The 12,987-nt window shown below is 47.2% G+C and overlaps 1 protein-coding gene across 3 annotated transcripts in view; it reads right to left on the bottom strand.

The window, feature by feature from the left end:
- Positions 1 to 12,987, bottom strand: part of EPHB1 (EPH receptor B1) — a 365,030-nt gene that overhangs the window by 243,303 nt on the left and 108,740 nt on the right. For all 3 annotated transcript variants that reach the window (XM_054040375.1, XM_054040377.1, XM_054040378.1), the window contains exon 3: positions 4,946 to 5,627. In XM_054040375.1, the coding sequence (XP_053896350.1) occupies positions 4,946 to 5,627 (682 nt within the window). The remainder of the gene's footprint in view (positions 1 to 4,945; positions 5,628 to 12,987) is intronic.

Genomic DNA, 12,987 nt, shown 5'->3' with positions numbered 1-12,987 from the left:
GTGAGCAACAAACCAGGATATGTGGAAGTTATACTACACACCTCATGATAAAGGCTTGAAACTTTCAGTTACTATGACTTATTTGTATTACAGCAGCACCTAGGAGCCCCCGTCACAGACAAGGACCCCAATGTGGTAGGTGCTGTACAAACCACAGCTCACCTAGGGCAGGACCGTCACCTTCCCTTAGAACAGTGTGCCGGGGAGTAGGAACACAAGACATCCCCTTTGCGCCCTGTACTGACTGCCCAAAACAGCTGCAGCACCAGGAGAGCAGCTTTCGCGGGGCAGCCACTCTCCTCCCATACTGGTTGGTAAGGAAGCCTTAGCCCCTTTCCTCCAACATGCCAGCCAGGGAAGCTGAGCTGCTGCAGAGAGAAAAGCAAGTCACACTGGTCTATACCGATAGACACATATTGTAATTTAACACAGCTGCATTACCCCAGGGGCAGTCCAGGGAGCTAATTGTGACTCTGAGAGTTACCAATCACTCCGTGTTTGGTTGCCCTCTCCCTGGGTCCAAAGGGTAAGTAATCTGCAACTGGCCTATAGCAGTGAAGTCCAATATATGCTTATAATGCAAGTTACAATGCAATCTACCCTATAGGGGTGTCACAAGGAATCGGGCCCATTACTATGCAGTCTGAAAATCAGTAAGTACATCAGCAAAAGCATGTCAGGGCTGACTGGCCAAAAGTAGCCTTCATGGAGGGCAGATGTATCATGGGTTGGACCAGATCCTCCGCTGATGTCAATCTGCACTGATGCACTGAACTACAAGGGGCTACACCAATTTACACCAGCAGAGGATCGGGAGAGGAGCAGGGGAACAAAGGAGTGAGCTGTAACTCTCAGAGTCACAATTAGTTACCAGCCTTGCCCCTGGGACAGGGTAGCTCAATTAAACTCTGTGTCCACCTGGCTTCCTCTGGAAGACCATCTGCAAGGAGATGCAGACTCAATTCACACATACCATTCATTGGCTAAAGCAGTTGGACAGGAAATTATCCATGGCTTGGGAACCCTGGTATTGTCCATCTGCTATGGATGTGTCACGCCTTGGTCCCTACCAGTAGAGTGAGTCTACATGACCCACACTATGCCATCTGCTCCGATTTGCCTCGAGTCCTGATGAAACAAAACAATTTAAAGAAACAGACATGGTATATGGTGTAGACGAGCTGTTAAGACCCTGAAGTCCAACCTCAGACCAGATTTTAATAGTAAGCAGTCAGTGTTCTAAGAGAGCACCCATTCAATAGAATGCCTGAGTTTGTTTCTGTCTTTTATTTCCCTTTCTACAAATCTTGATAATGTTTTTCTGCTCCCCCACTGACATTTGGGAAGGTCCTTTGGTCACTGAAGTAGGGGGTTTGGAGAACTACTTGGTGGGTGCCTAACCACGAGGCTCAAGAATCATTCTCACTCTCTCCCTGTGGCTCAATGACTCCTTAATTATTTATTGACTAAGGGAACCCCCACACCAGAATTTTTTGCCTGGATGAAAAACTATGAGAGAACCAAGCCTGGTTATATTTTCTGCACCTTTTTAGGATATATGGAATCACAGCTCTTTTAAAACAAGAAGAATTAATTAAGGAAAACAGCTACAACTACAGACACATGCACACAAGTCCCTACACAGCTTGAGTCCCAGCTTTGTCCTCCTTGTTTACCCAAGGCCACACTCTGGCTGGACCTCTATTCAGCTCATAGAGCCATCTAGTGGCTGAATAATCTATTGCAAGTAAACACACCATTACATACCCAGTACTGCCAACCCCAAAAGTTCAAAAATCACGTCAGCCCTGGCCCTCCTGCCATAAGAGAAGAAGAGTATTTTCTAAAAGATTTTGTCATGGGTTTTGACCTGGCTTTCAATGTTGAACTCCCCCTGCCTCTTCCCCTCCCCCCCCCGCACTCCTGAGTGTGTCTGACTATTACAGTGTTGCTCATTCTCCCCAATGTTCCCAGAGCAGGAATTCTGCAGGGACTTGGACTGCTGCCTGATGACATGGGCCTTCCACCTTCTCCCCAGCCCTCAACATTCTAATTCATTAACTCTGTGACCCCCACCCTATATCTGCCATTCCCCCAGCCCAACAATTAATTATGCACCACTCCAGCCCCCACATCAAATTTATCTCCGCAGACACACATCTGTCCCTTGTCAGTCATCACCTCTCTGCTCCTCCTGTAGATTCAGAACTTCTTCTCCTCCCTTCCCGGACTGACCCATTGCTCACAAGAGGGGAGGGCAGAGGAACTGCTGGGCTCTTTCTGCTCCCTGTTCCCCCTTCCCCTCCTATGGAATTCTCCTTCCTCCACTATTTAAAAACTCTTCGGCTCCTAGGATTGGGGAGGGGCATTCTGCCTGCCTTCTGCAGCAACTCTGATTGGCTGTTCTTCTCCAGGAAAGTGAAAAAGTGGGGAAGGCAACCAATCAGAGTGGGCTATCCCTTGGAGAAGTCCAAAAATCACGCGAGTGCTGGAGCTTTTAGCATCATTATACAACTAGCGCCAGTGATTTCTCACAATGAAATCCCGAGAGTTGGCAATCCTGCATACAGTACGTTGAACAGTCCTCAACATGTTCATTAAACACAGCCACAGTCCTCGGAGGCCAAGGTTACACAATTTCTCTGAAGAATCTGGATGAGCTTGGTGCATTTCCTGATGTTGCATGTTGTCGGCCTACAGCAGGGAGTTGACTGCAGCTTCAAGACAGCCGTGGCTGACTTTAGCATAAAACAAAGAGATTTAATGCAAACATCTGAATTTCTAGGCTTGATGGTGTCAGGGTTCCCCAATGGCCAACACTTGAAAATCCTCCCCTCTCAGCATCCTGAAATGAATTGCTATAAATAACAGTGTAATTTGGGAGGGAAGAATATGAGTAAATCTACAGAAAAAACAGAGTACAATTTTGGAAATATTAATAAAAACCTCAAAAAGAGGACATCAAAAGAAACAAGCATGATTTCTGTATTTCTAAAACCAGCCCCGCGGAGGACTCCAGCAGGCGGTATCAAATTGACAGCCTGGATGGCAGAACCCAGAAAAAAGAGAAAAGTTCCAATTAACGGGAAGAATCAGAGTGCTGTTCCCAGAGTTTCATTTAAATCAGAACCAATCAAGGATTGTTCTGGTTCCTGCAGCTTCGCTCAGGAAATAATGAGAGAGATGAAAGAGGCCCAGCCAGCTAATGCAGTCCTGCATAGCCCTTTGAAGCTGGGAAATCACAAACATCACTTCGGAGATTTTCCGTTCATGCGGCAGCTGTTGCACAGGCTTCTTCAAGAGAACGATCTGCTGCTTGATTTCCTTTAGTGCAGCCCCTGCCTGAGCGCTAACAAACGATCATCAGTCACACATGCAATGTGTTTTATAACAACAACAAGACGGAGCAATTTGAAGGACACCATCAAGTGGGTAGGCCTTAACTCTGCCCTGCCTTAACAGTCTGGATCAAAACTGTTCTCCATTCTAAATCCTTCATTCTTACTCCATGGGAGAGAATTAAGAAAGCAAACGATAGCTGCTATTTTTTGGTCAAACACATCCCACCAGTCCCACGGGATTTGTAGCAGAATTTTGACTGAAAGACTCTGTTTCCACGATTGTGCTGACATCACTGATGCTGCTGGACAAACAAGGGAGTAAAACCCAAAGGGAGGGGTGCAGATCTGTGCTGACTGATTAAAAGACCATTGCAGTTGACAGGCATCTTTCCAGGGACTCTCTGGGCTTGGGTGCCAATCCCAGAAGCACCCAGGAATGAAACTGATTTGCCAAACGGAAACTGGGGAATATGGAGAGTGCAAGTAACTTTGATTTCAAGCTCTCACAAAGGTATTAAAAATAGAATAAAAATAAATGCTATTTTTAAAGCCCCATACAGCTTTAAAACGAAAAGAAAAAATAGCCAACATTCTATTTTGTAGCTGGAATTTTTCTCACTGAATGTCTTGTTCTCAGGTTTCTGTCCACTTTGGAAAAGACTCCATTGAACACCTCCTATGCTCTGGAATAACACCTACCCAGGACAGAGCTTTGCTAGAAACACACCACCGCTGATTTCAGGTCAGCCTAGATGAAGGGAAAGGCAGCCTGGCATTCACCATGCGCCTAAAGATTCCAAAGGAGTTTGGAGCATTTCACTCAACTACCTAGGTGAACCCCTGATTAAAAGCAGATGATTCTCCACCTTAGTAAGGGAAGGAGAAAGATATAAGCCACATTTATTGGATGTCTAGCAGGCTTTCCGCTCCATTTCCCCTTGTCACATTGCCACCAAGGACTGCACACATATCTAGAATCACCGGTTACGTGTTTCTGACCCCAAAACACTCGTTCACATGCAAATGCATTAGCTCACACATTTGCACAAACAAAAGCTCCTTCCCAAAACAGTGGGGTGAACAAAAGCTGGTCTCACAGTTGTTAGAGGAAAGAGAACAAACAAGGATACGAACACGATTGAATTGAACTCCACGTCAGATTTAGCTGACAGGGCCCTGAATGCATTTCCCCACTAGATGCTCTCCCAGGACACTACAGACTCGTGCCTAGTGTGAGGTCAGTTAACACTCCTGCATTGTTGGGGTTATTTATGCACCGCGTGCCCAGCTGGTCTATAAATGTGCCACAGTTCATTTTCAACTATTTCATATGGGGTAGGGTGGGAGGGAGAGTCCTGTGATGGCATTTGCCATCTCAGTCAGTTGCAGGCCAATGACCTTAGACCTCCTGATGCCAAGCATGGGCAGAGCTGGGATGCGCAAAGTGGTATCTACTTCACAATGCTCAGACAATCCCTGAGGGCACCACTGAAGCCCCTCAATGGTAGAATGGGCGCTGGCCAACCTCAGCTGGCTTTGGGGCATCCCCTTTGTTAGCAAAGCAAAGCATCACGAAACAATACCCAGGCTGAGCAGAGTCTTACCTTTGCAGACCACGTTGTTCTCAGCCTCGTAGCCGGCCTTGCAAGTGCAGCGGCCAATGGGAACCATCCACTCCCCATCACCATTGCAGTACAGCTTAATGGGCACATCCACCTCCTCGGCATTGGGAATGCAGGTGCCACGTGCAATCACCAGAGAGGTGCTCTCTGCCCCAGTCATGGTCTCTGGGAAGATGGCAAAGTTCTGCACCACACTCGGGCACTTCTTGAAGAAAACCCTGACCGAGAGCAGTGACATGCAAGCCCCATAGTCCTGGAAGGCGAGGTAAAAGCCATTGCGGGTGAGTGGTCCGAAGCTCCTCACCTCGGTGTTCACCTTCATCAACCGGCCCCCAAAGTCTACCTGAGAGAAGCTCTCATCAGCAGCAATTGTGTCCACTTTGAGGTAGGGCGCCTCCGTCCAGAAGGCTGACTTCTTGGTGGCAATGATAGAGTCCGTCTCGTAGTAGTACAGGTTGAAGGTTTCCTTGCAGGAGCCAGGGACGTTGGGGAGGCTGCTGCAGTCCCGCACAGTGAAGCGCATCTCGGTGTAGATGCGGTGAGCGCCCCGTCTGTTTATGAACGTCGTGAGGAGCCAGTTGTTCTGATTGGGTTCAAAGACATTGCACACCTGGTAAGTGCGGATGGTGTTCAGGTTCTCATCATAGCCGCTGACTTCTTCCCACTGGACAGAATTAACACAGGAGAGGAAACAGGCAATGAGAAGGGTTCAGCAAAACCAGCACAGAGATGACACTTTAACCTATTGGCCCATTAATCACTGCCGCATGCGGGGAGTTAGTGACATAGAGGGTGAGAGAAAATCATGATTAGGGCTCAGGATTTATGGAATCAGCAAATACAAAGCAAAACCACCAGTCCAAAAGCAGAAGAAGAGAAACTGCCCCAGCTACACACACACGCATGCTCAGGTACAGTGATGCGTTTCACAGTCATAATAAAAAATAATACTAATAGCACTTGTAATCAGTAGATCTCAAAGCGTTTTACAAAGGAGGAGGTCAGTGTCATTATCCCCATTTTACAGATGGGGAAACTGAGGTACACTGAGGTGCTGTGACATTTCCAAGGTCACCCAGCAGGTCAATGGCAGAGATGGGAATAGCACCCAAATGCCTGGATCCCAGGCCAGTGCTCTAACCATTGACTCATTGTCTCCTATTCATTTCTTGTCCCCATTCTCATCCCCAAGCCTCTTCCCAACACTTCAAGATGGTGCAATGCTGCATCATCTCGTCACTTTGAGACATTGTCACGATGACTGGCAAAGCTTATGAGCAATTTTTAACCATGGAAGGGCAGAGCTATGTGGACGAAGCTTCCAGAAATCTTGCTCGCACTATGTCTCTAAGCCAGAGGTTTTCAGAGTGAGGACAACTTGCTGGTGATCTGCAGAGAGCTGGTTGGTTGCATGGTGCTGCTCTCTTCCTCATTTCCAGCTGCTAAATTGCATGAAGACATAGTCAAAGACAATATAAAATGACTTTTCCATGTGAGTGATTGCTCTAGTTGCCACAGGGATGTTACATGTGCATAAATGGGAGGAAAGATGATCCATATACACTCATGAGTGGAAGGGAAAATGGTACATAAGAATATTTCTCTATTAAGATGTAGTCAGCATGTGGCTCTGAAAAAATGTGAGACATCATGCTCTAGGCGGTGCTATCAGATTCTCACTTTCATGAGTAACAAAATCAGCAAAACAGAGACTGAGAATGCAGATTTGCAATTGGATTCATGAAACAGCATCAGTCTAAAATTGGTTATGATTTCAACTAAGGGGCAGCAGCTAACTGTAAATAGTTGTGATGACATGAGAGTCCTACAGACAGATTTATAACCATATAATCCATTCATTTATAACCATATAATCCATTAATTTTAACTAGTCTGTGTTTACAGTCTCTTTATTAGTAACAGCGTTATTCATGCAGCAGTCTTTATGTGCTACAGTGGATGCAATGCATAATTCCTAGGAGTGCCAGTGTCATATGTCTATGTATGGCAAACTTCTTGTGTGTACAACGTAAAATGCTTGAGGGTCCTTATATGTGCTGATGTTAACATACTGACAGGGAAGCAGGAGGTTATAAAACAATATGCTGCCTCTTTGCAACATCAGAATGTTATCACAGATTTTGTTCCCTTGTGCTTCCTTTTAAATAGTCTGATAAATATTTTCGTCCACATTTCCACTAATAAATTGGAGTTCTGGTGTAAGATCTGGAGTTCCAGTGTATTCATACAAGATCTTGTAAGAATACACACATCCGCTGGGCACTTTGGACAATTTTACCCCAGTTCAAACTGTGCTCAAGCTTATGAGAGCTAACAGGATCACAGCTGAAGGTGGCCTGGCTGCATTGTGACTAATTGTTGTTAACCAAACAAGGAACAGATGGTGGCAAACAACCCCACCTGATCATGTCTTCTCTCCCCGCATCCTATTCCCGAATATGCCATGAAAGCTGTACAAAGATATTACTTCTCTGCATTCAACAAGATGTCATTTTGACAGAACCCAGTGTTTTCTTGTTATCATTACAGAACACAGTTGAAGGGTACTTGACGTCATTCTGGCTTACTGGTTCAGGAGGTTTATCATTCCATTTTTGGGCTTTGCATGATGGACCAGAATCCAGTTAATTTCAGACAATTGTCTGTCTATCTTTTAGCAGTTATCTGGCCATGAAGCATCAGCTCCAGGAGTTTTTCTGACCTATGCAAACTCCCTGAGAAACATCCAGTCCTTCCAATTTGTCATCACCTACACGCTCATATGTCACTGCCTGCTTGGTTTGCATGTTAGTCATAGGCCTGTACCAACATTCATTCTAGATGTCAAGCTCTGGTTCTAACTCCATTTCCATAGACGACTCCCTACCACACCACTTCCCAGGGTGCTTGGATCCTGAGCGGTGCTGCAAAATTCAGATGTAGATTGTGAATCCCCCAAAGTTCATGGATTTTCACTAGCCCGAAGGATATTGACTGCAAAAGCAGCTGCAAGGGAGAGCAGGCTAAATACGCCCCGTGCCAGCAATGATCACTCAGACACGCTGCAGGGGCAGGAGCCCATAAGCAAATCCCAAGAGCAGCCTACCACAGGAGGATCAAGGCAACTGCAGCTGGGACACACCTCACTGTAACTCTCTCAGGAGTCCTTCCTATTCCAGAATTCCCTCTGCTAGTGAGCTGTCTGTGTGAGGAAGGGAGAGTGGCTGGGAGGTACAGGGAGAGTGGGGCTGCCAGTGTATTGGGGTGAGGCAGAGAAAACGGGGTGGGTTAGGCCAGCTTAAAACTAGCCAAGAGGCAAGATACCAGACTGGGAATCGATCGTAGGGAAAAGTTCAAATCAAGGGGTGGGCAGAGGTGGGATCTACTCGGGAGGGATATGCAAGGGCTGCAGATGGATTCCGCAAGGTTGGGGGAAGGGTGCAGAGCAGGTATGTGTGGGGGAGAGGACTAAAGTAAGGTTAATGTGCAGAGGTTAATTCAAAAGAGAAGATGAGTTCCCTTCACACATTCCTTGGCCTCGATGATAAGCAAGCTTCCCTCCCCTTGCACAGCCACACCGGGGCCGCTGACAACTACTGGGCTCTGGGAAGAGTAACTGCTAAGGAGCTGGATGATGCATCGGGATAGGGGGGCACGGTGAACATGACCCTGTCTCCTCCCACCCCTCCAAGTAGCAGCTGCAGCAGAGATTATGAGGCGCATTCTCTCAGGTGCTCTTCCTAGTTTAGGTCAGTTCCGCACTGCCCCTATGCAGAGCCATGGCTTAAATGTCCTTAGATTGCAAGCTCTTTGGAGCTGCAGGACCCTGTCTCAGCATGTCTGGAAAGGTTTCAGCACGTTTTGAGCATTACAGCAATACTAAAGATGAGGATGAGAAAACCACATTCAGGGATTGTTCCTCTTGAGATCGGCGCTATTTTTCCAACCCTCAGAAGGCTAGGTTTGGGCTTAGCTCTGCTCCTCAGTGGAAAGGGAAAGAGGCAAGTGGTGAATCAGGGAATGAGGTCTGGGTGCAGGGCCGGCTCCAGGCACCAGCTTGCCAAGCAGCTGCTTGGGGCGGCCACTCCGGAGAGGGGCGGCACGTCCAGCTGTTCGGCGGCAATTCGGCGGACGGTCCCTCACTCCCGCGCCGAGCGAAGGACCTTCCTCCGAATTGCCGCCGCAGATCGCGATGGTGGCTTCTTTTTTTTTTGTGCCTCTTGGGGCGGCAAAAACCTTGGAGCCGGCCCTGTCTGGGTGGCAGAGCCAGGCGTGTGTGGGAATATGAGTCTGCAGAGCACCAGGGCACATGTGGGAGGGGAGGTGGTCTCTGCAAATTCAGGTGCAGGAAAGAACTTGCTTCTCGCATGCAGCCACACATGCTGGGGAATTTGCTTCTCCAATAGAGCCCCATGCATGAGGTCCAGACCATTGCTGGATCCCACTGACATGAATGGCGTCCTGTTCACACTGCTGTCTAGGCTTTGCAGAAGAGAAGGAGGGAGCAGGTAGCTGCGACATAGGCCACACGATTTAGAAACTCTATCTGGAAGAGGCTCCAGCAGTTCATGGAGCCCGCCCTTCCCCTCTGCTCTGCCATGCCTGTGAGTAGGCACCGAACAGCACCAGCTCCTGCCTGGGGAGTATCCCTGTGGCCTTTGTAACAGCTGTGTCTGTTGTTGCCACTATAACAGCCACAAATTCATTGTTTCGACAAGATCCTTTTAAATAATTCAGGGCATTGGGGATTAAGTCAGTGCTCTTCCCTGTCTCTGCTGAGCTTTAAAACCCTTCCAGCTGGGAGACCTAAAGAGAGTATAATGGACTGTTCCACCTCCTGGCTCCCCTCCCCGGGCCATCCCTCTCCCCATTCCAGGAGCCAACTCAACAACAACAACAACTGCGCACAGCAAAGAAAAACCAGGGAAAGAGCTTGGCCGGTAACCATAGCAGCAAGAGCCTTGCTATTCAGCTGTCATTATTCCGATGGCTCACACATGTGATTATCCAAAGCTGTCAGCTGAATGCAGTCTGTCATTCTTGCCCTGAATGGATCGTGTAGAAACAAGTCAAGGGAGTGGCCAGCGGCTGTTTCTGTGCACTGGAGGCGCTCTTCACAGCATCTTGGTGCCAACACGTGCCAACAAGCTTATTCTAGAGGGATCACTTCCCCTCTGGGGATTTCCCCCGCTTTGAAAATCCCTCCGCCCTTCCTGCTGCAGGCACCATAACCTATGCTACCAGGGACTCAAATTTGTCCCTTATCATTTTAGTGGGGATACGTACATGCTTCATGAGCTGAAACATCCTGGCAGCTCCTGCCATTAGAAATAAATTCACCTTCTGGTATAAAATACAGGTATGGTACTTGTGCCACGTTATCATGTGGTAATGCTGCAAATAACTTGTGGCCATGCATAAAACATTTAAAGAACGACTAGAGTACGGCAGATCTATATTGTACACATAGTATATCTACACTGGTCTATCTACCTATAGAAAAATCCTGCTCCATTCAGCTACCTCTTAAACACAACGGGCCAGACCTTCAGCTAGTATAAATCAAAGTAGCCCAAGGCAACAGACTTCAACTTACATCAGCTGAGGATCCGGCCTAAAAATGGTAATCATAGATACGTCATATGGTTGCTTTGCATAGTAATACCTACACTGTAGTTTTAAGCCTGTGACAACCTTGTTTCTAATACAACCTGTGTAAAGCCAGTCTTAAGGGCATGTCCAGGAATGAAGACTTGCAGCTAATCGGGTTGATGTGTGCGGCTCTGGTAGTGAGAGCTAGTGGAGTTCTAGGGAAGAGCCGTCGCCAGGCCAGCATCAGAAGACACCAGCGTGATGCAGGGAGAGTAACTCACTTGGTCTGCACGGAAAGGAGGCACAAACAATCCCTGGAGACAGGAAGGAGGAAGAGATGGCAAGAGCTTTTTGGAAGCAGCAGCGAGAGCTTGGGAGCATGAAGAAGGAGCAGGAAAGAGAGGGTTGGGGAGAGCAATGGGCATTCACATCTTAATCTGAGCCATTAGAGATGGAAAGAAACATACAAAGTCATCCAGTGAATGCAAGTCGGTTCCCCGCAGTACCCTGGGGAGGAAGTGGTGTGGAGGATGGGACTGAAAAGAACTTTTGGGAGAAGAGTTGAGAGCTGGCCAAGCAAGTGACTCGGATCTACATACTGTTCTGCTTACTCCTGTACCACCCAAATGAAACATCTAGCGTCAATGGGCAACATTTGGCAATATATGTTCTCTGCTCTCTCCACCCTGGCCCCAGCTCTGTTTTCTCTCTCTTCTCTACCCATCTGTCTATCAATACCTATATCCATCTGTCTAGATCAGAAGTTCTCAAACTGGGGGGCAGGCCTCCCTGGGGGGGAGGGAGGCCAGAATGTATTGGGGGGGGATATGAGAAGCTTTAAGAAGGGTGGGGGGAATCTTACTGTGTACATTTTACACACAGCAGTGAATAACTAGCAACGCTCATTCCTCCAGACCTATCAGGCCCTCAGATGGTGCTGTGCATTTTGACAAATTCCTGGTAAACCTGCATAGCATTATACAGAGCTGTTGCCATCTATATGTTAACCTGTTAGCTACAACACAGTGTGCACATTTAATTGTGAGCCTGGACCACAATCGCCATTTTGCTTTTGCTCTTATTACAATGGATCGTTGGCTCATTTGTGCAACAGGAAAAAAAGCTCAAGTCAAAAACCAAGAAACCAAAACTGATTCAAGTGAAGCACCACCACCGGATGTATATGTTTATGTATTTGGGTTGCCGGGTGTACATTACTACAGACTCAAAGAAGGGGGGCACAATGTAATAAGTTTGAGAACCACTGGTCTAGCTATCTGTTCTGTTTACTCTCTTAGTCAATTCTCTCTTCTCTATAGCCCCTGTCTGTGTATTGTATCTGTAAGTCTATCCATATGTTTGTCTCTCTATATATGTCATTTTTACCTATCCACTTGTTCTGTCTTTCGTCTACATGCAAGTATCTGTTTACCATCCACTTAGTTATCTGTCTATATATCTCCTGTCAGTTCGTCTGAGGGAAAACTCTGTTTCATGTCAATAACTTCTTTCCAGTATTGAGTTGTGCAGGGAAGTTTTGTACAGAGAAGGCAGATCAGGCACTTCTATTAACCATGTCGCAAAACACAAAGAAAAGGGATATTCCATGGAACCAAAAAGGTGGCAAATCAAAAAGGGTACAAGGAAATACCATTTCACACAATGCACAGTTCGCCTCTGCAATTCACTGCCACAAAGATAGGTGAGAGTCCAGGAGCTTAGCAGGATCCAAAAAGAGGTCTGAACACTCAGATGGCTAAAAACAATAGCCAGAGCTAAAACAAGTATTAAAAATAAACCCAAGAGTTTTAGAAGGGACATCAGTCCCCATGCTCTGAAGTATACGCCAGCCCCCCACGGATGGTGTTAGAAGAAACTTTCCCTGAAGGCAGGTTATTCCCTAACTGCCCTTTGCAGGGTTCTTGCACCTTCCTCTGAAGCAGCTGGTGCTGATCATTGCTGGAGACAGGACATTGGATGACATGCAGGGGGCTGGAACAATTTTTACAGTGTGTGCACGGGGGTTGAGCACCATTGAACCAAACTGTAAATCCCGTATATGATGGAAACCACTTCAAGCCCAGGGCTGCAGGACCTACGATGACATGGCTCTCGGATCTGATCCCGCCTGGCTGCTCCTATGTTCCTGCATCATTTGCCACCCCCACACTCTCTACATTCTTCACCAGCTTTCTTTTGTCTTTTCCAAATACAGAAGGGGCTCAACTGTGTGTGAAGTGGCTTTGTTAAAGGTGCCAAGTGATGCCCCTCAAGACTGAAACCCATAGGCTTAAAGCACATACCCCACACTCTCCACTGGGCTTAAAGATCCAAGAATCCAAGGGAACCACTTTTAAAGGATAAGCAGACACCCAAGCTGTGTGTGTCCCACTGGGCTGCTGCTGTGAGAAACAGATCAGCAATGCCTCTTC

Source organism: Malaclemys terrapin, chromosome 9, assembly GCF_027887155.1.
Source record: "Malaclemys terrapin pileata isolate rMalTer1 chromosome 9, rMalTer1.hap1, whole genome shotgun sequence".
Taxonomy (NCBI): domain Eukaryota; kingdom Metazoa; phylum Chordata; order Testudines; family Emydidae; genus Malaclemys; species Malaclemys terrapin.
The sequence above is the reverse complement of the archived record's forward strand: the minus strand, read 5'-3'. Positions and strand labels throughout refer to the sequence as shown.